General features: G+C 43.0%; 2 protein-coding genes across 7 annotated transcripts in view; both read left to right on the top strand.

The window, feature by feature from the left end:
* Positions 1–11,662, top strand: part of chd9 (chromodomain helicase DNA binding protein 9) — a 67,305-nt gene extending 55,643 nt beyond the window's left edge. For 3 of the 6 annotated variants that reach the window (XM_074665606.1, XM_074665602.1, XM_074665608.1), the window contains 13 exons: positions 94–151; positions 335–383; positions 558–804; positions 1,325–1,530; positions 2,063–2,929; positions 3,082–3,248; positions 3,450–3,674; positions 4,611–4,788; positions 5,159–5,298; positions 5,463–5,693; positions 5,862–6,011; positions 6,199–6,303; positions 7,758–11,662. In XM_074665606.1, coding sequence (XP_074521707.1) covers positions 94–151; positions 335–383; positions 558–804; positions 1,325–1,530; positions 2,063–2,929; positions 3,082–3,248; positions 3,450–3,674; positions 4,611–4,788; positions 5,159–5,298; positions 5,463–5,693; positions 5,862–6,011; positions 6,199–6,303; positions 7,758–8,759 — 3,625 coding nt within the window. In that variant the 3' untranslated portion in view covers positions 8,760–11,662. The remainder of the gene's footprint in view (positions 1–93; positions 152–334; positions 384–557; positions 805–1,324; positions 1,531–2,062; positions 2,930–3,081; positions 3,249–3,449; positions 3,675–4,610; positions 4,789–5,158; positions 5,299–5,462; positions 5,694–5,861; positions 6,012–6,198; positions 6,304–7,757) is intronic. The other 3 variants (XM_074665605.1, XM_074665604.1, XM_074665603.1) reach the window with 3 other exon arrangements.
* Positions 11,663–13,419: 1,757 nt separating this feature from the next.
* On the top strand, positions 13,420–23,387 carry LOC141788108 (retinoblastoma-like protein 1). Its single transcript, XM_074666949.1, has 14 exons — positions 13,420–13,589; positions 14,491–14,538; positions 18,338–18,369; positions 18,695–18,801; positions 19,058–19,158; positions 19,296–19,433; positions 19,693–19,857; positions 20,162–20,231; positions 20,364–20,449; positions 20,793–20,969; positions 21,194–21,254; positions 21,988–22,148; positions 22,268–22,417; positions 22,593–23,387. Exons 2-14 carry the CDS (start codon positions 14,497–14,499, stop codon positions 22,797–22,799), a joined length of 1,497 nt encoding a protein of 498 aa, XP_074523050.1. The 5' UTR covers positions 13,420–13,589; positions 14,491–14,496; the 3' UTR covers positions 22,800–23,387.
* Positions 23,388–25,360: the final 1,973 nt, after the last annotated feature.

Below are 25,360 nucleotides of genomic sequence, written 5' to 3'. Positions count from 1 at the left end.
TTTATTTTTCCGTGCATAACTCCAGGAATTTTTAAGACTGTGTTGGTTGTGTTGTCAATTACAAAAAATCACAGAAACTCTGTCTGTTTATAGGGATGTGGATGATCCAGAGTACAAGCCTGCTCCAGCCCTGGTAAAGGATGATATGGAGGTAAGTCCACATGAACCAAGTGTGGCTGTTGGCTGAACAATTTGACCTCACTTTACCATGTAATACCATACAATATATTGATCTAAGCTTGTCTGTTAACTCCCTTTGGATCAGTTGTGGTCTCAAAGCCTAATGAACTGCTTTAAGTTTTTCAAAACTACAACAAACTAATTTTTCTCTTAGGATGATGCCTCTTCACCTGGAGACTTAGTTGTCGCTGACAATGCCGGAGGTGAGTATTTAATTATTTTATTCAGAACAGACGATCAGGGTTTTTTTTAACAGAAGCTTTCTACAGGCAAGAGACAGTCTACAATTTTATGAAGTATATTTTCCATGCATCTTCTTTTTGCAGTCTGATTATTTGCATTTCATTTGTCTTGTACTATCTTGTGCTCTGATCCAGATGCAGTTCCAGTGACAGGAGGTGAAACCGTTTACTGGCCCTCATCTTCAGTGCTGACAGCCAGGCTGAGGCGTCTGATCACAGCCTCACAACGCTTCACCAAGAGCCGGCAGATACTCCACATCCATCAGACCCAGTCTCAGTCCCAGCCAGCCATGATACTGTCCGCTCCACTCTGCCCGCTACCCCCCACTCTCAACGACACCCTGAACCCCAAGATGGTGGCTAAGATTGAACGTCAGCAAAGGTCAGTACATGCAACGGCCAAAATACACCAGATACAAGTTGGAGCTGGACCTATCAGATCAAGGGTCCTGTTTTTGCTGGATGCTGGAGTAGTGACAATCATCAATTTACAACAAGCAGATTAAAGTGGACAGGAAGTTGTGCACGGAAACCAGTGGCTTTCAAATTAAAACAAACTGTCAAAAACAGATTGTACTTGGCTTGAGTACAACAACTAAGTAAGGTCAGGAGTCATCAGGTTTGAACTTGTACTGCCAAACATGAACAAGGACTGGTTCATTATTAAAGTGGGGCTTAAGGGAACTCCTCTGTTTCCTGACTCTAGCTGTTTGGTGGTCCCTGCAATATGCCAGAGATGTGTCTGGTGTATTCCTGGCGTTAAGGTTCAGTGATTTGTAAAAAAAATTACTGAATATTGGCCCAAACATTGATGGGTTAATGGAAAAGATGGACATGAGGTTGTGAAATAAAGATTATTCTGTTTGCAGAGTTAAAAGACATATATTTTCTTATTTCCCCAGATGGACCAGGCGAGAAGAGGCTGACTTCTACCGTGTGGTCTCCACATTTGGTGTTGTTTTTGACCCAAGCCTGGGCCGGTTCGACTGGACCAAGTTTAGAGCGATGGCTCGTCTGCACAAGAAGACTGATGAGAGCCTGCAGAAATACCTGTGTGCTTTTACCGCCATGTGCCGAAGGGTGTGTCGCCTGCCACCCAAAGAAGGAGGTCAGCAGTCTGCCAGCTTATTCATACATGCACGCAAGCTCACATCTGTCTTTGTACCCTGCAAAAATTAGGATCAATAAACGGCTTATTCATGACATTTTTGCAGTTTGGATAAATTCACTTTGATTTTAAATAATTGTTCATCTTAATACTGGTTTTGTGTTTAGAAAGATGTGGTCTGCATGGAAGAGAATACACTGGGATATGTTGTGATATGTTTAAGCTGAGAGCCGTCTCTGAAGTCCGATCTATACTTTTTACACTATGGTGTAATCAACATGACTTTAGGTTATGCAGTATTTTAGAATATATATAATATCTTTGAATATTTTTGCAGGCTGTTTACATTTAAGAGTTGCTGGCTCAACAGTCCAGAGGCAGAGGAAGATAAGGTTAATCATTTGTGAAAGGCAAACAGTCTGATGTTTTAACCCCAGGCACAGACAGGTCTTCACATTTTACTTCAAGAGTGGAGGTCTCTGTTTCCTCTTACTCACTCTATCCCTTTTTACTTTCTTTGTGTTTCTTATAGACTCTGCTGTGGACCCGTCTTTGAACATCCAACCCATCACAGAGGAGCGAGCGTCTAGAACTCTGTACAGAGTAGAGCTGCTCCGCCAGGTGAGGGAGCAAGTCCTCCGCCATTCATCACTGTATGAGCGTCTGCCGCTGTGCCAGATGAGCTCTGACCTGCCAGTGTGGTGGGAAGCAGGCACTCATGATCGCGACCTGCTAATCGGTGCAGCCAAACATGGCGTCAGTCGGACAGATTACCACATCCTGAGAGACCCAGAGCTCAGCTTCATGGCTGCCCAACGCAACTATAGCCAAACAAAAGCTACACAGCAGCAATCATGCACATCCACCCCACTGCTACACCCTCAGTGCCAGACCAGCAGCTCAGCATTTACAGGCTCTCCGCTGCCTCCATCTGCCCAGAGAGACACTGAGCCAGGCACTGTTGTGCCCAAAGTGGAGCCAGCCTCAGAAGGGGAAGAGGACAAGGAGAAGCCTGGAGAGAGCTGGAGTCCTCCTCAAGCACCAGCCACTCCCACGGGTCTGGAGGAGAAGCCCATCACTGAGGTGAGGGACAGCGAGAAGAAGATGGTGGCAGCACGAACCAAACCTCTCACACCCAACTCCTCTGAGAGGAAACCCAAGAAATCCAGCAAGAGAGGGCGCAGGGAGGCAAGGAGAGGCTCAGAGTCTGACTCAGATGGCTCCTCTTCAAGCTCCTCATCACGCTCTTCCTCTTCTTCATCATCTTCCTCTTCTTCCTCATCACATTCTGGGTCCAGCTCCTCCTCGTCTTCATCTTGCTCTTCTGGGTCTTCATCATCCTCATCCTCATCCTCATCTTCTTCTGATGATAGTGATAGTGAGGAAGGAAAGAAGAAAGGTGAGTACATGTTATTCTTCTATTTAAGTTACCAAAAACTTTTGTGACAAACAGATTTTTTCATGTCACCTGATGCTTTTGCATTTTTTTTCTCCTGCTGTGTTCTGCTGCTTCACACTCTATCTAATGTCTCCTTCCTGTCACATCCTCAGTGCCTGCAGCAACAAGTGTCAAGGGTTTTGATGAGGACAGTGTGGCATCTCTGAGCACTACACAGGATGAAACACAAGACACTCATGTGGACGAGAATGGCATCAACACCCCCTCACATCCTGTCCAGGGGGGAGGGTACATGCTCGCTGCCTCCTATTGGCCAAAGGTCTGTACATGTTAAGGTCTCTTAGTTTTTCATGTGAATATCAACACTTGTGACTAATGAAGAATTTGCATGACCAGGGAAGCTTTTAGATCATAAGTGTAGCTTCCTTTGATAGAGAGAGAGACTGTTTAACTTGTATATTGTAACAGATGAATGAACAAAGAGTTTGACTGTGCTGGTAGTAACGTGTTGTTACTTCAGGATCGTGTGATCATCAACCGCCTGGACAGCATCTGCCAGGCAGTGCTGAAAGGCAAGTGGCCAGGAACACGTCGGGTGTACGAGCCCGGAGGTGCAGTGGCTTCCTTCTACACCACCAAGCTGCTGGACAACAGCCTGAGTGAGGACCTCTCTGCCTCACCACAGGGGTCAAAGGTGACCAAGCATGTTGCAGAAAACAAGGAGTTCTCAGTAAAACTAAACGATGTATGTTGATTTCTCCCTTATCTCCGTTCCTCCTCCTCCCTCTGCTTCGCCCTAATCCTAGGACCTTACCACACTTCTGCTGCCATGACTGGTGTTAGCTGCCGCATTCAGCATGTTTCTCTGGTTTTTCTTCCTTCTTTCCTTTGGGTATGATTAGTGGTTTTGACTGCCTGGCAGGAGGAGAGATTAATTTAATAACAGCCTTCTTCTCTTTTCCCACACACTCAATTTGAATTGGGCTCTGAGGCTGTGATTACATGAGCACAAATCACTCAGTCATGAGAACATAATGAGTTCAGTTTGAAGCCTCTCTATACTGAAGGGGTCGTGCTTATAATCTGATTGAAATGGAGCCCTCGTCTGTGGGTGTTTTCAAGTATGCATCGAGACATGTGGCCATTAACTTGACAGGCTTCAGATTTCCTTTCATTTATTTCTTTGTATTTACGTTTCCATTTGGAATTGATCTTTTCCCAAATTACACCTTCAAACACTTGCTGCTTTTTACCTTTAAAACCTTAAAAGCTGACAGCAACTATCTCTTCAGCATGGCTTCCCAATTCAGTGTGAACTCTGACTAGACTAAACCCACTGCCCTGCTAGCTGCTCCTCATTCCCGTGTCTGTGTGTCCCAATGTTACTAACACAGATATACAAATGATGTCCTCTTAATGTAAGCGATTTTTTTAGATAAATTTTACTTAATTAAATTAATTGAAATGTAGCTATTTCTTCTTAAAGCATAAGCAACAACAAAAAAAATCAAAAGCTGATTTATTATTTCTCATTCTTGGTTTGGATCAAGAGGGGAGCAAAACCTTTTCTAAGAGGTTAAATTAAACCACCAGGGGTTCTCCTTGATTATGTCTTGATCTGTTTTCCCTCTGATTATTTATCTATCTCCTTATGTCTGACATCTTTGTTCTCTGTGTGCAGCAGGAGGGAGGTCTTAAACTGACCTTCCAAAAACAAGGTCTACCTCTGAAGAGGCCCCTGGAGTCAGAGGAGGGTCCTCATGCCCAGCAGCAGTACCTGGCCCGGCTTCATGAGCTGCAGAGCGCCTCAGATACAGGCCTGGCTGACATTACTAAGCCACAGTGCAGCTTCCAAACTGGTGAGTTATTTTAAAACACAGCAAAGGCCCAAAGATCTTTGCAATATGTAACGTGTTGAGTTCATTACTGAGCATTAGCTTGACAACCACTAGATGGCAGCAAAGTGTAAAAGACTGATTTAATTTATTATCTTCTGCAGCCTAGCAAAAGATGATTAATTCATTCATGTGAAAATATGTGCCATCTGAAAAACTCTGACTTGGACTCAACCATGTAAACATAAGAATCCAAGAGTCACAAAAATGGTTTAACTGAATGTGCCCAAATGTTAAAGCATTCCACAATGTACGGCAAAGATGAATCATGTCACATAAACATCTTCAACTACCTACAAACTAGATCAAAGCTGACAGGCTGGTTTTTCTGCAGATCTTTCTAGTCAGATGAGGCTAAATGGAGTACTGGATGGCCAGCCAGTGGTGAAGAGGAGGAGAGGGAGGAGGAAGAATGTAGAGGGGATGGACCTGCTCTTCATGAACAGGAGCAGAGTTCCCGCTCTTTCTGATCAGGTAACAAGCTGACTTTGATTTAATTTAGTTTCAGGTACTTCCTGGTCAGGTTTATGTTTATATGTTTGGTTTGAATAAAAAATATCAGCCATTGTGATGATTCTCAGTTATTACACAGTTGATCATATTTAACATGAAGCCTCTTTTTGTCCTTATTTTTCCAGCTGCCTCCTGGGTGGGGGGGTATAGGCCAGCTGGGCATGCCTGTGGCTTCTATGCCAGGGTTAAGTCAGGGCTCCAGTCAGGCCCCAGGGGACACTGACAGCAGAGTCCCTGTAATTAACCTCAAAGATGGCACACGACTTGCTGGAGACGATGCTCCAAAGAGAAAGGATCTGGATCTGTGGCTGAAAGAACATCCTGGCTTTGTGGAAGACACGGGCGCCTTCATCCCTGTGAGTCCTGTTCTTTTTTCCTCACTGCATCTTTCAAGGTGACAATGTGTTTATTTGAATGTGTGCGCTTGGATAGATCGGCAGATGCTTAGGTCCACACAAAGCATGGCAGCCTCATTTATTTAGTAGTCTTATTTTAACATGAATATTCCTCCATTTCCTGTCCAGGGGGTCAATAAGATGCAGATGCAGTTCCATTTCCAGGACGGTCGACCAAAGCAGAAAAGACACCGCTGCAGGAACCCCAACAAGATAGATGTGAACAGCCTGACTGGGGAAGAGAGGGTCCAGATTATCAACAGAAGAAATGCACGCAAGGTGTGTTTTATGTTTGAGAGTGTCTTGGAGATGATCTGCATGCTGTAACATTCACACTTTTACAGGACTGACAGTAAACACTCAAAGAAACTTTCCAAACAGCATTGTAAAGGAAGGAAAGACTTGTGAAAAATGCATCTTAAAAGCTTTGAACGTTGGTTCATGTTGCCTATAATCTGTCCTGCAGGTTGGTGGAGCCTTTGCGCCTCCTCTCAAGGATCTGTGCCGGTTCCTTCAGGAGAACCCTGAGTATGGAGTCCCACCTGAATGGGCTGATGTTGTCAAACAGTCGGTGCGTAAAGAATAAATGTCATATCCTCACCCTATTAAAACAATGGCCTTGGTCATTTTTTTTTAAAACTTTACCAAATACAAAGCATACAATACTTATTTCTATATGTAACATTAAAAAATGAAGTGACTTATGCCATTTTTCTTTCACTCTAGCGTGACTTAGGCAACTTGAAACCTGGCTTTAAGTGCCCCCATGGTGCAAACTAAAAACTGAAATTACCCTGAGTTAAATTGAACAAATTTCAGGTTAATCAAATCACACTTAGGCCTTTAATCTGACCTTCCTCCTCTTTGTCCTCAGGGGTAGAATGAGTCAGGAGGTCTAAGACCCAGCACTTAGTGAATTTTCAGCAATAATTACTGGATGCTGTTGAAGGTTGAGGTATATTGTTGCAGAAACAAAATGTGGTTAGTTGGCAATATTATTCTACATAAAAAAAATTAAATTAAAATAAAAAAAAATCTTCTTGCACCTGCAGCCAAATAACTTGTAGCACTTTGTTGCACTAATTAGGTTTTCCCTTCTGTCTACTGAATTCTTGCTTTTGTTGTATGTGACTTTGGGCAAAGGCGTCTGTTAAATGAAACTGTAGAACTGTAGAAAAAATTGTGTGGTATTTCATTTTACCATTTATGTTTGGTTACAGAAATGAGTGGGCGAGCCAGGATTAGGTAGCTAGCTACAAGTAGCTAAATTTGTAGTTAAACTATAACATGTGAATTTTAGACTAAACTACTACACAACATCGTACCCTGGCCTTCATGATAGTGAACCTAACCACTCATCAGTAGAAACTGATTCAAGAATCATGTTTACAGCTTCTTCTGCCTTTAAGATTCTGTTTCTTCTTGAAGCAGCCGTTATCATGAAATCTTGCTAAATTGTCCAAGTCACTCATTTTATCCAAAATAATATGAAATTTTGACTTAGGCTACAATAAAATAGCCTAAGTCACCCTCTTAACTTAGGCTATTGTCCTATAGGGCATAAAGAGATGATTTAAGCCAAAACCTCATTTTTGTCAAAGAATGACCTAGGCTGTTATTTTAGTAAGGTGACAATATAAAGATTATTTCAGAGTTGTATACAGGTAGTTACTAGTTAATGAAATACATTGCTGTTAAATCTATTGTAGTGTGAAATTCAATTGCGAGTAATCTTTTAGCTGCAGGGACCTGTTTTCTGGAGATGTAGGGTCATTTCAGAGTAAGAGATAGTTCAGCTTCTGTGTTAGTCTGACTCATAATTTTAAATTCTGTATAAATTAATGCTGCTGGAGTTAATGCTCCAACGAAAAGTATCATTAGTCTATGTGAAAGTAGGGTAAGAGTAAGGTTAACACAACAAAAACGTTCCTGAATGAACATTATTTTATTCATTTAATCTTCATGAGATGGCTCTTCATTACTAGCGCTTTTCATCTCCTATGGTATCATTTGTGTTTTCTCCAGGGTTATCTTCCAGAGAGCATGTTTGACAGGATCCTGACAGGGCCAATTGTTCCAGAGGAAGTGAGCCGCCGTGGGCGTCGTCCTAAGAATCCTCTGGCCAAGGCAGCAGCGGCGGCAGCAGCAGCAGCTGCACCCAATCCAGCAGCCTCAGCCTTGGGTCTGAACCCTCTGCTGACCAACGGCCTCCTCTCTGGAATGGACCTCACCAGCCTGCAGGCCTTCCAGCAAAACCTCCAGAGCTTACAGTCGCTGCAGCTCACTGCAGGCCTGATGGGGCTGCCATCTGATGCCAGCAACCTGGCAGCAAGTAACCTGGCTGCTATGTTTCCCATGATGCTCTCTGGCATGGCAGGAATTCCAAACCTCATTGGCATGAGTAGCCTACTGGGGAAGCCTGCTCAGGAGGGTACTGGAGGCCCAGAAGAGGGGACAAAGGGAACCACCAGTGGTGTCGCAGGAGATCTGTCAGCCCCTAAAGCCCCCTCTCACACTTCAGACACCAAAGGAGAAAGGACAGAGGGCTCAAACACGACTCCTTCCTCCACTTCCAGCTCCTCCTCCTCAGTTGCGGCCCCACAAAGTGCTTCAGCTGCCTCTGCAGCCTCTAGTCACCCACTGTCTCTTAACCCCTTGTTACTCTCCAGTATGCTGTACCCAGGGATGCTTCTCACTCCAGGCCTTAACCTTCCTGTGTCTGCCGCACAGCCACACAGCTTAAACAGTGACCCCACCCTTCCTCTTGCTCCTCCTCCTCCTCCTGCTCAGCCTGCAGCCTCTCAGTCATTGCCACGAGAGACAGGGGAGCCGGCAGCAGAGAAGGAAAAAGAGGAGGATGATGAGGAGTTAGAGGAAGCTTTGGATGAAGATGAAGAAGAAGAAGAGTCAACAGAGCAAAAAGAAAACAGTGGTCCTGAAGGTTCGGGGAAAGCTGAGTCATCTTCATCAGAGTCAGGGAGCTCTTCTTCCTCATCTGATGATTCAGACTCAAGTGATGAAGACTGACCTTCTAAATATATAATTATAGATTTATTTATCTATTGCCTAGAAATGTATACATATATTCACATATATATATATGGATTTTCCAGCACTTATGTTGCGATTTCTTTACATGTAAATACAAGAACTAACTAAAATGTTGTGTAATAAAGGCTACAAAAACATGAAAAAAACAACAGATAACTGACTTAAAGAAACTGAAATGAAATTTCAGTTCTTGTTCAATGGTACAGTCTTGTTTTGAGACATTTTGCATGTCAGACTTTAGTAGGTTTCTGAACTCTGTGAACTTGTACCACATGATTATGTACAAATACAACAAAAAAGGCATTATTGTAATTATGTCAGGATTTAATTTTATTAAAAGAAGTGAAACTACATCAACATGCTCGTTGAGCTGTACTATTAATATATTTTGATTGTCAGGGGTTGGGAGAATGAGACTTGACAAACACTTTGGTTTCTCTTGTACATAGTAAGTACTTTTACAGGTTTGTTGACACTTATGCTTTGCAGATCATACATTAGATATGTCAGCAATAACTTGGGCAGCTAATGAATGTCACTGAAGCTGTAGATTCTCTGTCTGCCATGTTCCAACACAGTGCACAACTCAACCTCACCTCCTTTCATATCATGTGGAAAAGTCAGTTTCTGCATTCGTTCACATCCTGTTAAGGGAAAAAGAATTACCTGAAGCTCCCTGTTTCACAAGGCTTCACATATACAGGGGGAAATCTATTCAAGTATTACTTTCTTCAAACAAACAACATAAGCTTGAATCCTTTAAGGTGGATCAAAGTCAATTCTCAGCTGTGATTTTTTTTTTTTTTTTTTTTTAGTTTTAAAAAAGTAAAACTCCTTATTTTCACCATCACCTTAAGAACATGTCATAAGTCCAAGGCGCACTTTAGCTTCTCACAGTAAGCTTACTCCATTCACTTGCACATTTGTTGATTTTGACTACAGTGTCTCGTTAACTCCTTGAGCTGTGGGGACAGAAAACAACCTTTTACTGTGTGCCAAAAACTGCCCTTTGACCTTTTTTGGTCCTGACAGCGTTTAGTGGTCTCTCTCATGGATATTATTACTACAGCCCCGCCGTATTTGACTGCATCTTACCTCGACTGTGCTAAAACGATTGGCTTCACTGTGCTGATTTACACGTGCATAGGTGTGTCTTTTGCTGTCCGTGTATATAAAGTCTTACTCTGCTAAAATGTATATGTCAGAGGCTATTCTTCTTTCTTTATCTTACTGAGAGCTTCCACTGTGCTGACTACTTTGGCTGGACTGCTCCTCTCACCTGGTTTCTACTGCTTCCACAACTTTTCAGTCTGAATGTCGTCTCTAGAGTAGGGGCCTTGCTTGCCAGTAGAAAATATAAAACCATTGTTTTAAACTTCAAACACTTGTCGATAGGCAATTTCAGTTCCTTTTTGGATTCTGCATTGCATGTTCGCCTGTCTACCAAAGTCTTACACAACACACATGGCACAAGCACAAAATAGTTCAAATCTTGCCTATGATTGTGGTGATTGTCATTGATCAAGCGCTAAATTTGAGGCAGTGCTCAATTGGATAACTTCTGGAAAGGAGAATATTGGCTGCAGCTGGTGTTGCTGAGAGCTTGCAGCTTGTTATATATGTTTCACTCAGTGCTTGACAGTGTTTTAAAAATGAATGGAGCTTCAGCTAGGTGTAGAAGTGCCCTTATCCTGTACCTCGCTCTATCGTTCCTCTTCCGTCTGACAAATGAACAGCTCAGATTTGTGCTAAGTGTCCATGTTTGTGCATTTTGTTTCACTTAGTGCTTGGCTGTGTTTTATCATTTTGTTCGTCATCATCTCTGCTCACGGCAATGTTCAGCTGTAACCAGGATACACACAAACACTTGAGCCTAAGTACCTTTATGTAACCTTCTCAAGCACAACAGTGCTTGCTCTAGGACTGCTGTTACACAGTGGACTGTTAGATATACTTTTCAAAATACTTTCCAAGGTTCAGGTTTCTGTTTGAACTCACAGAGCGCCCCTCCAGTGCTGATAAACCTCCACTGACTTAACTCAGTCTATTTAGTTCTTAAGTACTGCTGTAGCACCTAATCTGGAGTGGCTGAAGACATGTCTGATCTCTAATGTTGCTTTAAGCAGTTTCTTATTATGCCTGTTATTTAGAATTCCTCATGGGTTTTGCTTGCAATGCAATGGCATTTTTTTATATTATTACTAACAGTACAGTATTTTTCTATGTCTGAGCAGTGAACTGAAACATGCCACTGTCATTTTTGTATATCTGCACCCCTGTTCTCTTTAAACTTGTAGTGCCCTTATGCAAAACATCCAGCCATCGCTATACTTCTGCTGTAGGTGATCTGATGACTTTTGCTACTTTTTGTTGCTCAGTGATGATGTAATGATGGATTCATGACAGTGCTAAACCTCTATAGGACACAAATGGAAACAATGGCAGACACAAGATTGGACTTTTTGCTTTCATTTTGCTTACCTTTTTCTCTTTTTTTTGTACTGTACAAAGACTCTCAAACATTGAAAATGCTCGAGAGGCAATGTGGAATCAGACAAAAGTAAATGATGACCAATATGCAAGAGGAAAGACAAAACACACTACTGCTGTACAGGGAGGTTTTCTTTCAGTTTGCATACATGTAATTACTGATATGATGAAACTAGCATCATTGGTTTGTATTTTTATTTCAGGCTTGATAATATCCTAAATGTCACCCTGGTCAGTTTTTGTCTTGTTTTATTTCATTGAACAGTTGTAATATTTGCAAGTTGTGGTTTGTGTAGTCAAAATAATTCTTTATGTAGTGCAGGACAACTTGTCTTAAAAAGTCATTTGTAATTTATTGGATTACTTTCTATGAAGTTCTATAGAGGAAATTGAGGTTTAATTATTTTTATTAAACATATTCTTCTGACTATCACTTAAGTGTGCTTGTGCTTGTTGCTAAATGTGGGGGTCCTTTAAAAATGCATATATCAGTTACTTGTTCTCCTCACATTCACTCTTTGAAGTGTCCCCTTGCAATTTTCTTTGCAGCACTCTAGCAACCAGATCAATAAAAAGACTAACTTTTGTTAAAAATCAAATTAAAACAGTAGTCACAGTAATAATGAGGAGTATTTACATGGTACCTCAGCGTAAATAAAGTGCTAGAATTGGCCAAAAAAAATCCCACAAAATTTGTTTTACTGCATTAATAATATGTCACTAGGTTGCCTCTGTACGTAAAATTATCACACTCAAATATTTACCAGCATAAAAGTTTGGGAATCAACTTTGACTGTGCAGAAAGAAATTTATGAGCCCAAATGTACACAGGGATATCACTTTATTGCAAAAATATTGCTTGAACCTTCACCATAGTGCACTGCTAGAAAGTTGTGTGCTTGAAAGAATGATGCAGTTCTGGTGTTCAACAGGTGTTGGATGAATATTATCTGTATAGGTTCCTGCATGTGTATATCTGCTCAAAGACACCTGCATGTGGATGAGGTGTGGGAAAGGACTGTGGCAATGTGCTTGAATTCTGTTTCATACACCAACTGCAGTCTTGCCCATACATATTCAATGACCAGTTATCAGATATTTCAAAGGGTTATGGATTTAAAGAAAGAAAAGAAATACAGTATTTTTCAACTTATGTTGGTCAAGAAATTGATTTTGAAAAGGTAAAAACAAATGTTCGTACCATAAAATAATTTATTTCAACCGTTTGAGGGGAATATGACGTCAGAGTTAAAGCACTTCATGATGCAGGGTGGTTTTTTCATTTTTATGTCAGGTGGTCCAATAAATTTGTTAAGCACTTTTTTTTTTATCATTTCTGTCAGAATTTAAGGAGAGGTATTAGTTTAGATGAATAACTTGGTATAGACAGAAAACAGTATTGATCTGTTTTTCTTGCCTAACTCCATAAAATACATTCTTTGTTGGCCCCTGGAGTGCCTCCTGGAGCTTTACTGGTACAAACACTGAAGGTGTGTATGCTCAAATGCCATGTGTGAACAATGTCATGGAGCCAAATGACAGATACAAGTTAACTGTACTTTTGAGAGACCAAACTTGTTCGTCGGTCAGATTTGACCCAAACATAAAAGGAAGGTAAATGATTTTGACAAACCCAATGAAACCCAGATTAACTATGCTATCATAGAAGCCAATTTCTGCCAGTTAGGAAAATTAATAATTTTATGTCGGTTGTCAATAAATGAGGTATGGAGTCACATGTGATACTAAGTCATAATATTGAGATAGGCTTCTAAAGTATGATCATGATAATGACTACTCTGACATAGAATCCTATCATAATGTGCCTAATTTATTCATTTATGTTATTTTGTTTTTACCGGCGGGAATAGGCTTTCATATATATTGACCTGAATCAAACAATACAAAACAGCATTAACAGTTACAATGTGGGCTCGAGGTTATGTAAGAACAGGTAACATTGAATTGACAACAGGTACAATATCAAGAGAAAAAAAATCCAATACATCACAAAAAGCTTTCGTTTTAAGAGCTTTGTCATTTTTTCTGACTTGTAGTACTGACCTGACCTGAAGCATTTCTTACCTTGAGGTGACGTGTTGGGGCTAGTCCACAGTCAGCTGATGAGAGAGGCGGGAGATGTGAACTTCCTTTAAGTACGTAGCAGAAATTTAACAACCAGGAACGCAGCCGGACTCTTCTTTCTCTCGGCTACCAAAAAAGAAAAAAGAAAAAAAAGAAGAAGGAGAAGAAGAAGAGACATCTGGGGGCTTCGCTTACTTGTAGAACATTTTGGAAGCTGTAGAAAACACGTAGGTAAGTGACATTGCGTTTGGTGTGTGCGTGAACTTTTTCTCGAGCTCGTTCAAAATTCACCAGGAGCTGTCAAGGTCATTTCGCGTAAAGATTTTTGCAAAATGTTATAATGCTGCTAAAGACTCTTCTTCTAAAATTTACTACTGTATTATAAAGTATTAATGAGTGAAGTTTTCTATTTTCTTTCTATATGAATTAAAAAATGGCGAAACATGTGTCTGAAAGTGAAAGTAAAGAGTGTTAAAAGGAGCTATTCAAGTCAAGAGGAAAACAGGAAACGGTCGAGCCTGTAAAACCTTCTAACCTTCCAACATATTTATACACGTTATTTACAATAACATATTGGTTTGATCTTTAACAATCAGAATAACTGAACAGCTGTGATGCTTATTGTGATGCAGTGCTGTTGTGTTTGAAGCATTTCCACACTCTTTTTTAAAAGATAGAATAAAGCAATAGCTTGCAGTAGTTATAAGCAGACACTTTATGCTCTTTCAGAGGTTTTCATATTACATGCTATTACCATTTATCACACATATTTACCGACTAGAAGCACAAAACTGGAAAAGCTTACTGAGGAGACCCTGTAAAATCTTCATATTGAGCAAAGTCTTTGACTGAGGGAGTGGAAACTTAAGCTAGAGTAAAGATTGTGACTCAGTGCCATTTGTGCTGTAATTTAGATTATCACTAAATAAAGGGATGTTGTAAACATGTCAATAAATTACTTGAGAGTAATTATCGCCATTAAAGCTGTTGAATATACCCTACCATACCCTGTTTTTATTGTCTTGTAGATACCATCCGGTGTCCATGGATGACTCCTGAAAAAAGGCTACCATGTGTATCAAGTCAGTTCCTATTTGGATTTTGACCTATCTATCTGTTTGTTTAATTGTAGGTTACCATGACATCTGAGCCCAGGAGCAGTTTAGAAAAGCCACAGTTTTGTCATGGTTTGGGTTTTTGGTTTCTGCGTTTCTGAGTTTTCTTGTGTTTTTGCCCTTGTGTTTCTTTGTATTCTGTTCTGGTTCTGTGTCACCTGTGTTAGTCTTGTGGAATGTCTGTGTCTCTTGTCTTTAGTTTGTGCTTCTTGTGGTTTTGATTTGCTTCTTGTCATGTGTTTGTCCTCTTGTGATCATTTCTAGTGTTTTGGTGTCTCTTATGTATTTAGTATCTGTCTTGAGTTTCCCTGTGTTTGGTTTGGTTCTCCTAGTGTTTCCCTCCTTGTTGATTGCTCCTCATGTGTTTCACCTGTGTCTTGTTTCACACCTGTGCCAATCACTCCCTGTCTATATAGTCTCTGTGTTCAGTATGTTTCTTGTGGGTTCATTGTATGCTGTCCTTGTTTGTTGTTCCTGTCGCCGTGTCATCGTGCCTCCTGTGTCTCCAGTGTCTCCAGTGCTTTTTGTGAGTTCCTTAGTGTTTTTGGTTTTTGTTTCTTTTGTTGGAGTTTCATGTTTGGTTTAAGTTTTTGAGTTCAGTTAGAATAAAGTTTTTTTTTTCCATCTGCATTTGGGTCCTCCACCTTTTTGGTTTTTTCCCTCGGGACTTTTCATGACAGAATGAACCCACCAAAAGAGGACCCAGCAGATTTTTTACTTTCTATGGACTTTTGTTCTAGAATTTCTTATTTTCAAACTTTTTTCCATGGTCCTGAATGGATTAAGGAGGGCCAGAGTCAGTCTCCCTGGAGGGGAACCAGACTGGCCATTTTTCCTGGCACCCGGGGAGGCCGCCACAAGAGGCGTGGTGGTCCCCCACAGCCAGTCAGGACTACCAACCCTACCCTGCAACCAGCAGGGCATCCCCTACTCCCTGCTCCTGAGGACCTGCGGAGCACAGCTCTTCGTTCTGGGGTCCTACCCAGCCCTGCTCCTTGCCCGGGGGTCCTGCCGAGCACTGTTCCTCGCCCGGGGGTCCTGCCGAGCACTGTTCCTCGCCCGGGGGTCCGGCCGAGCACTGTTCCTCGCCCGGTGGTCCTGCCGAGCACCGTTCCTCGCCCGGAGGTCCTGCCGAGCATCATTCCTCGCTCGGAGGTCCTGCCGAGCACCATTCCTCGCCCGGAGGTCCTGCCGAGCACTGTTCCTCGCCCGGGGGTCCTGCCGAGCACCAGTCCTCGCCCGGAGGTCCTGCCGAGCACCATTCCTCGCCCGGAGGTCCTGCCGAGCACCGTTCCTCGCTCGGAGGTCCTGCCGAGCACTGTTCCTCGCCCGGGGGTCCTGCCGAGCACCCTTCCTCGCTCGGAGGTCCTGCCGAGCACCATTCCTCGCTCGGAGGTCCTGCCGAGCACCATTCCTCGCTCGGAGGTCCTGCAGAGCACCATTCCTCGCCCGGAGGTCCTGCCGAGCACCATTCCTCGCCCGGAGGTCCTGCCGAGCACCCTTCCTCGCCCGGAGGTCCTGCCGAGCACCCTTCCCTGCTCGGAGGTCCTGCCAAGCACCAGTCCTCGCTCGGAGGTCCTGCCAAGCACCAGTCCTCGCTCGGAGGTCCTGCCAAGCACCAGTCCTCGCTCGGAGGTCCTGCCAAGCACCAGTCCTCGCTCGGAGGTCCTGCCAAGCACCAGTCCTCGCTCGGAGGTCCTGCCAAGCACCAGTCCTCGCTCGGAGGTCATGCCAAGCACCATTCCTCGCTCAGAGGGCAAGACCCTGGTGGCTGTCTCGGCTCTCAGGCCGTCCCCAGTGACTCTCTCGGCTCTCAGGCCGTCCCAAGTGACTCTCTCGGCTCTCAGGCCGTCCCCAGTGACTCTCTCGGCTCTCAGGCCGTCCCCAGTGACTCGCCCGGCCGTCCCCAGGCCGACAGCTGTGCCTCGCTCGGCCATCCCCAGGCCGACAGCTGTGCCTCGCTCGGCCGTCCCCAGGCCGACACCTGTGCCTGGCTCGGCCGTCCCCAGGCCGACCCCAGTGCCTCGCTCGGCCGTCCCCAGGCCGACACCTCTTCCTCCCTCTCCTCCCAGGCCGATCCCAGCGCCCCGCTCGGCCATCCCCAGGCCGACCCCTGCTCCTCGTCCGGCCACTCCCAGGCCTACTCCTGCTCCTCGCTCGGCCGTTCCCAGGCCGATCCCAGCGCCCCGCTCGGCACCCAGGCCGACACCAGCGCCCCGCTCGGCTCCCAGGCCGACACCAGCGCCCCGCTCGGCTCCCAGGCCGACACCAGTGCCCCGCCTGGCTCCCAGGCCGACACCAGTGCCCCGCTCGGCTCCCAGGCCGACACCAGTGCCCCGCTCGGCTCCCAGGCCGACACCAGTGCCCCACTCGGCTCCCAGGCCGACACCAGTGCCCCGCTCGGCTGTCCCCAGGCCGACACCTGTGCCTCTCTCGGCTCCCAGGCCGACACCAGTGCCTCGCTCGGCTCCCAGGCCGACACCAGTGCCTCGTTCGGCTCCCAGGCCGACACCAGTGCCTCGCCCGGCTCCCAGGCCGACACCAGTGCCTCGCTCAGCAGTCCCCAGGCCGATACCAGAGACCGGCTCGGCCGTTCCTTGGCGGACACCTGTGCCCCGCTCGGCTGCCCCCAGGCTGACACCTGCTCCTGGCTTGGCTTCCATGCTGACACCTTCTCCTGTTGCTTTTCGTCGCCGGCCACCTGGCCGGCCCCCTGAACAGTCTTCTTTGTGTGGCCTGCCACCTGGCCGGCCCCCTGAACAGTCTCCTTTGTGTGGCCTGCCACCTGGTCGGCCCCCTGAACAGTCTCCTTTGTGTGGCCTGCCACCTGGCCGGCCCCCTGAACAGTCTCCTTCGTGTGGCCTGCCACCTGGCCGGCCCCCTGAACAGCCTCCTTCGTGTGACCCGCCACCTGGCCGGCCTCCTGTACAGCCTCCTTCGTGTGGCCCGCCACCTGGCCGGCCTCCTGAACATTCTCCCTCGTGTGGCCCGCCTCCTGAACATTCTCCCTCGTGTGGCTGGCCACCTGGCCGGCCTCCTGAACATTTTCCTTTGCGTGGCTCGGCACCTGGCCAGCCTTTTGAACTTTGCCTTTTGTGCGGCCCACTACCTGGCCGGCCTCCCTGACTTTTTGTGTACTGTGTCCCTCCGGCCTTGCCCCCTCCACCCGCCCGAGTTGGGCCTTCAGAGATTTTTGTTTTTTTGTTTTTGGGACATCTGGTATCTGTCCTTTGAGGGGGGGTACTGTCATGGTTTGGGTTTTTGGTTTCTGCGTTTCTGAGTTTTCTTGTGTTTTTGCCCTTGTGTTTCTTTGTATTCTGTTCTGGTTCTGTGTCACCTGTGTTAGTCTTGTGGAATGTCTGTGTCTCTTGTCTTTAGTTTGTGCTTCTTGTGGTTTTGATTTGCTTCTTGTCATGTGTTTGTCCTCTTGTGATCATTTCTAGTGTTTTGGTGTCTCTTATGTATTTAGTATCTGTCTTGAGTTTCCCTGTGTTTGGTTTGGTTCTCCTAGTGTTTCCCTCCTTGTTGATTGCTCCTCATGTGTTTCACCTGTGTCTTGTTTCACACCTGTGCCAATCACTCCCTGTCTATATAGTCTCTGTGTTCAGTATGTTTCTTGTGGGTTCATTGTATGCTGTCCTTGTTTGTTGTTCCTGTCGCCGTGTCATCGTGCCTCCTGTGTCTCCAGTGTCTCCAGTGCTTTTTGTGAGTTCCTTAGTGTTTTTGGTTTTTGTTTCTTTTGTTGGAGTTTCATGTTTGGTTTAAGTTTTTGAGTTCAGTTAGAATAAAGTTTTTTTTTTTCCATCTGCATTTGGGTCCTCCACCTTTTTGGTTTTTTCCCTCGGGACTTTTCATGACAAGTTTGGCCCCAGTGATCACCTGACCACCATGTTCAAGTAAGCCTCCCCTGTAGATTTTCTCCCATGCAGAGGCTTTTTGGTTGTATGGATCATAGTAAAGCAACTTGCTGGTAGGTTTAGGTAATGAACCACTGCTACAGTACAAGCCTTCTGCACCTCAGGTTCCGGTTTTTACCTTAATTTAGGACAGACTGTCTGTCACTGTATTTAGTGTTCACTGTATGAGATGAAATGACCAATGAAAACAAGTTATTAAAGGAGTTTGCAAGGACTTGTATGAACCTTCTGTTTTTCAACCAACAACCCCTTCTTATGTGACTGCTGTGCTAATGTATGTGTTTCTACAAATCACCGGATTTAGGGCCTGCATCAAAGATCCAGCTGAGGTGATTCAGACCAGACTGAGATGCATGCTGGACACATTCTTGCAATACTTCAGGGCAAATGCAGAAGATGAGAGAACTAGAGGTATGCTGCTGTTGTCATATTAAAACCCTTGATTTTTATGATGGCAGTTGTCAGTCACATTCAAAACATGTCATGAATTCTAAGTGAATACACCAGAAACATTAGTGTTCCCTGAAGCAGAGAGAAAGCACTTTCTGGAGTGCATCATGAGCCAACAAGAATAGAGGTTTTTCTTTATTTACACAGATATCAAATTGAGCGCTATATCTCTTTTGTTGACATGTTACACAAACAGTCTGTGTGATGTTATTCTCAGAGGCAGATAAGTGCTGTCATCAAGCTGGGAGCTGGTATTACAAGATCCTAGAGAAGCTTGCCATTCAAGAGAGTAAGCGGTTGTGCATCAGGGACATGTGGGTGAGTGCTCTGCCCTCCTGTGGATGAAACTACAACTGCGGTTTTGTCTTTTTTTGCACAGTAAGGGCAACGCATGAGAAGTGGCTGTAAAGTGATGTAACATAAAGCTTAAAAATAGTTTCAATTTTTGTTTGCAGGGATTCTTCAATGATGAACTTCAGCAGAAGTGTCTTGTGGCCTGTTGTCTTGAAATCACCATATCAACAAACAGACTGCCTTGTGAATTCCCTCTACTCCTCCAGATACTCCAGCTGGCACCATACCACTTTAGAAAGGTTTGTGTTCAGTACAAAAAAATGCTTGCAGTGAGGATGTTCCCATTTGCTTATTCTTTTTGGGGACATGTATGTTTTAATGAAATAAGCAAATACATTTTAATGTATTTATCTTTTCTTCAAATGTCTATGTAGTTGTCATGAAAGCAGCACAGTATATTTTCTATATTTTCTTTTTCACACCAGTACTTTTCATATCTTTTTTACGATTTGAAGTGTTTTTGAGAATTCTCCATGTTGTTTTACCTTGCTCTGACAGATGATCGAGCCACTGATACGGGCTGAAGAGAACCTGCCTGAGACAGCAAAGAAACACCTGACCCAAGTGGAGGAAAAAATTCATGAAAGCTTGGCTTGGACCAGTGACTCGCCACTGTGGGAGATAATCAAAGCTAATGGGGGCCGTTTGCTGACCTTTCAACAGGTTGCTAATAAATGAATCACTCAAAAGCACATTACCAAAATCTAACAAAGCCCCTTTCATAAATGAACCCTGTTCATTTCCTTCACAATTGACAGATGCACGGGTGTTAAAGTTTTGTCACATTAACATTGACATATGAGAGGATAATTCACAAAACTCTTTTCTTTTATCTTGGTTTTGTTTTGAAACTCTGAGTTAGACTTCGAAAAATACTTCTTTAAAATGTTTTTGCCCTTAACCAAAAAATGTTATCCTGGTGTCAAAACCGTATGTAGTGTTGATGAAGACTCTGTGTCATACACAGGTGATGCCTCCTTACAGACTGGAAGACCCAAACAGAAGTGATTTGCAATCTGAAAGCAACCTACCAGGAGGTATTAATTAGTGTTTAACTGCTACTTTCTGATTAAGTCGCTGTAAAGTCATCGATCAGTTTGAAATATTTTCACAATGCAAACTACATGGGTCTTGTTTGTGTATCAACTGGTCTGTCCTGTTTCTGTCAGTGCCAGCAAACCCTGACCAGCAGCCTTTCACACCAGCTGAAAGCGGACCACGGAGAAGCAAGTCCCTCATCGTCTTTCTTCGTAAGGTCAGTTCATTCACCAACATTCAACATTTTCCAACTTTTTGTTGTTTTGGAGCATCATGTTTAGTCAACAGATGTTCAGAAAAGGAATGCAAGTCTTCCTCCTCTTTGTCCTGATCAATGTGTAAGAGCTGATCAACAGTTTGAGATCCATAGATTTGAGTTGATAAATAACTTGATGTACTAGTGTCTGACATTGAAAAGCGAATAACTAGCAGAGGTTCTGGCCCTCTCTGCTCATTTCTTGGTCCAACCAAGGCCAGTTCAAAATATCAATAAATATGCACAATGATGATACAGTTATAATATGTGATACAGTAATGTTAGTGTTTCTTCTCTGTCCAAGGTTTACATGATGGTGGACAGGCGTCTGAAGACACAGTTTTCCACAATGTCAATGTCTGATGAGCGGCAAAGAAAGGTCTGGACTTGTTTCGAGCACTCTCTGGTCAACTTCCCTGATCTAATGAAAGACCGTCACCTGGACCAGATGCTTAAGTGTGCCATCTTGATTATAGACAAGGTAGACTGAAATACATCTGGGGAAATTGTTTACTTCTCTGAAAAGAAATTCATTTTCCATGTATGTATGTATGTATGTTTGCATGCATGTGAGTATTTTTCATTAATTAATTAATTAATTAATTTATTAATTGATTGATTCATTCATTGATTCATTCACTCATTCATTCATTCACTCATTCATTTATTTGTTCATTCATCCATTCATTTGTTTTCTGTGCTCAGGTCTGCAATGATGGTCTGATTTTTGGAAAAAGCATAAAAGATTCACCAACAGGAAACAACAGTAAGAAAACCATGCTAACTTGCTATATACACTTTGCCATGATCAGTGCCTACAGCCAGACTCTACATCATCTCATCATTAGCAGCATCATAAAACATATGACGACTGACAGTAGTCCTATCTGGCTCAAACACCAATATCATAGACTGTATAAAACATGGACGTAGTCTCCTTGACGTCACCCAGCCGTTTCTGAAACCGTAAATGAAGCACATTTGCTATAGCCCCCATATTGGTAGTGGCAAGGGCTTTGGGTATAGCTATAGGGCGCCTGCCGGTCACGTGACCCTGAGCTGTGCCTCTGATTGGGCAAGCTCACGATCTTAATATCCTATGAACGGCCGAGTAAGAAAAATATTAACCCCCGTACAGTAGGTGCCGATAGTAAAATTAGTGACTCAGACAGGAGATGTTTTCTGAACCAGGCTGTAAATAGGTTAATTTCTGCTTTGAAAATGGCTTTTTTTGGCTTGGTGTGTATGTGACTTTAGGTACTCCAGAGCCAACCCCAAGCGAACACTCGAGACACAGCAGATTTAAGCACTTCCGCATTGTCTCATATTCTAAGACTGGAGGTTGCCACTTGACCAATATACCTTGTATCAAACCCGTATAGGACAGGGTATCTGGTGGCAGGATAAAGTTCAGATATTTTTCTTAAGTCATTTCTGAGAAGACAGTATTCTCTCAATTTACACTAAGAGGTTATCATTTATTTTTCTTTTAATTACAGATAATGTAGGAAACAGTGCTGCTTTTCCAACCCCTGACACACCTTCAGCACATTATCCTGTACCCTGTGAGGAGCAGAGGAGGAAGCTTTTAGAGTTTTTCAACCAGGTCTACTCTCCAAAGATGTCAGACTTTGCCAAGCAATTCGCAGCCCCTGTTGGAGTAAGTAAACCATCAGAAGTCCAAATTTTGAGGAAATTTAACCAGCTGAAGAATGTTAAGTTTATCATGCTCTGTTTTGCTTCATGCCTTAAAGTGAAATTTTCTGTAACTCCTTGTAGCTTGGCAGCCCGCCTTTGACTCCATATCCCAAAGCAAGTCTTCACTGGCCGTCGAACAAATTAAACATAAACATTTCACCGTTAGAAAGAGGAATGACTCCCAAACAAACCTCAGGACACACTTACATCTTCCACACTTCCAACTCAGAGGTCTGTAAAAAAATGATGGTCACATTAGAATCTGATTTTATACTAAGGGTTAAGTTTAGATGTATGGAATAGCAATAGAAAAACACCTTTCAAAGAACTAAATAGTTATTTTTATTATTATGACTAAAATGTTAAGTGTTAAATTTTTTTTTCATCTATCCCCCCACCATCACAGAGCCTGCGTGAGATAAATAAAACGGTGGCAGGAAGCAGGATCCCCAACAAGCGAAGCTGTGTTGCTTTACCAATGGAGGCAGAAGGAGAGGAAGAAGATGATGATGGTCCTCCTCCAAGAAGGCACTGCTCGGACAGTCAGCCAGCCTTGCTGAGACGACTAATGGATGTGGAGAATGATCGAGCAGCAGGACAGGACCAGGACTAACCACCTGTAGGTCAACAACCTGACCTGCACTCAAGCTGAGTGAGTGATCCAGCTCCACTTCAGCTAATGTAATAACATTAAGAGCTTTAAGAAATACACAAAGTAGCTTTGTTTTCCTCTAAATTTATCTTAAAAGACATCCTTTGTTATATGTATGAAGAAGTATAATTGTATTTGTGTCAACAGATTAAGACCAGCATTGGCGAAGATATAGATGTGCAATGTTTTATAAGGTAGATATGTTACTCACTTATTTTCCAACTTACCAACTTTATTTATAAAGCACTTTAAAAAACAACCACAGCAGTAAACAAAATGCTGTTTAAAATAAAAATGACAATGATAATAGCTTCTAATCTTACTCATTATACGCTGACATCATGATTGTGGACATTTGGAACATCATCTGTGCTCAGGAATGTTTTTTATATTTTTTAAACTTTTTTGATCTAGTGCCAAACTCGCATGAATGTGTGTATGGAAACAAAAACCTTATGAGTACTTTTGCAAAGCATTAACAGCTTACAGCCATGAAAGAAATGCCCCACAAACCTTGTTGTTATTTTCATGTTTTAAAGATTTCACAGAACACATACATTTTATTTATATCAGACTGTATATTGTAACAAAAATGGTATATGATATTAAAAATGAAACAATAAACACTGACTGGTAGTTTCTTAGTATTATCTTTATTGTTGAAATCACTCTCTTTGCTCTTTGATACTCTTATCAAGACATTAATAACCACAAACTATTCATTAAATCAAAACTTTTTTATGATGCTGTCTTTTTTCCTGGAAGACTGTTTCAGACTCAGTGTTTGACTGACTCACTTCACAGTGCTGCTTCTTTTATCAAAGCAGTGTTTACAAGTGAAGCTGTCCGTCTGTCTTGTGGCCGTCTGAACTATGTGTTTGTAGTTATACCTCATAGTAGGGATGCATGATATATCCATGTCAATATTGGCTAATGTTGGTCTTTTTTTAACATATCAGAAATGGCAGATGTGTAAAAGGTGGCCGATATTTACTCATTAGCTGCGGGCCATTTTCAGAGCATCTTGATCAATCTTTCAAGACCCAAATAATATTATTTTCTATGACTATATAAACAACAAAACTACCTAGAAGAATAGAGCCTCTTTTATGTCTCTCTTCCTGTTTTGATCCAAAACAACAGAAAAAACATACTTTTTTGATTGCGTTAATTTTGGGCGCTCCATCCTTTGATCCTCTCCATGGTCGTCTTTTTTCACAATCAGGCCGCTCTTTCTCTCTGAACTACCTCGACACATCTTCTCAGATTGTTTTTTTTTTTTTTCACCAATATTCATCGGCTATAAGAGCAATAATAATATCGGTATCAGCCAAAATTGTTCATATTGGTGCATCCCTACCTTGTAGTTTCCTTTTGATTTCCAAGATGCAAATTCTTCAAGTGCTACAGCCAAATAAGTAAAAAGTGTGTTGGTTGTCTCCTTTTTTTGCTGGGTCAACACAAATATTTCCACAAATATTTCCCGTTCGTGTAGCTTCTTCATCAATGTAGTGCACAGTGGCTTATCATGACTTAATGGAGAAGCCAACACTTGTGTGGTAAACAGCTGCACTGTTGTCTAGTTTGATTCACTGATGCAATGATGGATTAAGAGCTGATTTTGATTATTTTCCTCATTCTGCCCTCACCCTTAACTTGAAGCCTTGCTGTGATTTGTCACCCAAGTAGATAAAAAATTAAGTTGCAGAATTTTGGTCCTGAGCTTATTCAGTAACCAAACAGCTAGCGACTCTCAGATTAATGGTCAGATACTTCTTTTGTCTCGCTTATCTACCAAAGCAACAATCAATGTTTTATCTTCAGCCTCATCTTCAGAGACACTAGTCCTGAATTAAAGAATCTGCATCAGATTACTTGAGCTGCATGGTCAGATTAAGCTCATACTCCTAGAACCAGAAACTCAGACTACATTAAAGGTTACAAGGTTGGTGACATTGGCTGCTGTGATAGAAACCAAGTCACCTTCTGTGTTTATCAGTAACCATGCTGTGGCATGCCACTGAGTTAATACTCCACTATTGTTGCTTAGGAGGTAATTATGGCCCACAGTCAAACACCTGTAAAATAAAACCACACACATGCAGATACCATACTCAACAAGTCTTTTGGTTGCCATAGGAAACAAAGGAACTAATTCCACAACATGTATGCAGGTTTTAAGGTTATCACCAGTGTTTGAACACTTTATTTATCTCCGGAGTCTTGGAGCAGCTGAACAGCACGCTGTGGGGTCTTAGGTTTTGCTTAATCATGGGTTGCAACACGAGCCGGGGAAGCACAGTTGTGGATCCTTCTGAGAAGCCTGAGGAGAGGCCAAAGACAGCCGCTTCAGACAAAGAGGCATCTTCTGAGGACGCTACTGAAACAACAGACAAAGAAAAGGATGATAAAACAGAGAGTTCTGACTGACCTCAACACCTCATCCCTAACTTTTCTCAAAGTAAGACGTCATTTATAACCTAAAAATGTTTTGTTCTTTGAAAATGTCTTGTATCTCAAAT

This window comes from Halichoeres trimaculatus, unplaced genomic scaffold (genome assembly GCF_033239565.1).
Source record: "Halichoeres trimaculatus isolate MK-OKI-2021-1 unplaced genomic scaffold, fHalTri1.1 fHalTri1_scaffold_3, whole genome shotgun sequence".
Taxonomy (NCBI): Eukaryota; Metazoa; Chordata; class Actinopteri; order Labriformes; family Labridae; genus Halichoeres; species Halichoeres trimaculatus.
Note: the sequence above shows the minus strand (reverse complement) of the source record. Positions and strands in the feature narration are given on the sequence as shown.

Coding starts and splice junctions, on each gene's coding strand:
- LOC141788108 (XM_074666949.1), top strand. CDS start 14,497: ATGACATCTGAGCCCAGGAGCAGTTTAGAAAAGCCACAGTTT. Junction 19,434..19,692: donor CACCATACCACTTTAGAAAG/GTTTGTGTTCAG, acceptor TTGCTCTGACAG/ATGATCGAGCCACTGATACG. Junction 22,149..22,267: donor AATTCGCAGCCCCTGTTGGA/GTAAGTAAACCA, acceptor AACTCCTTGTAG/CTTGGCAGCCCGCCTTTGAC.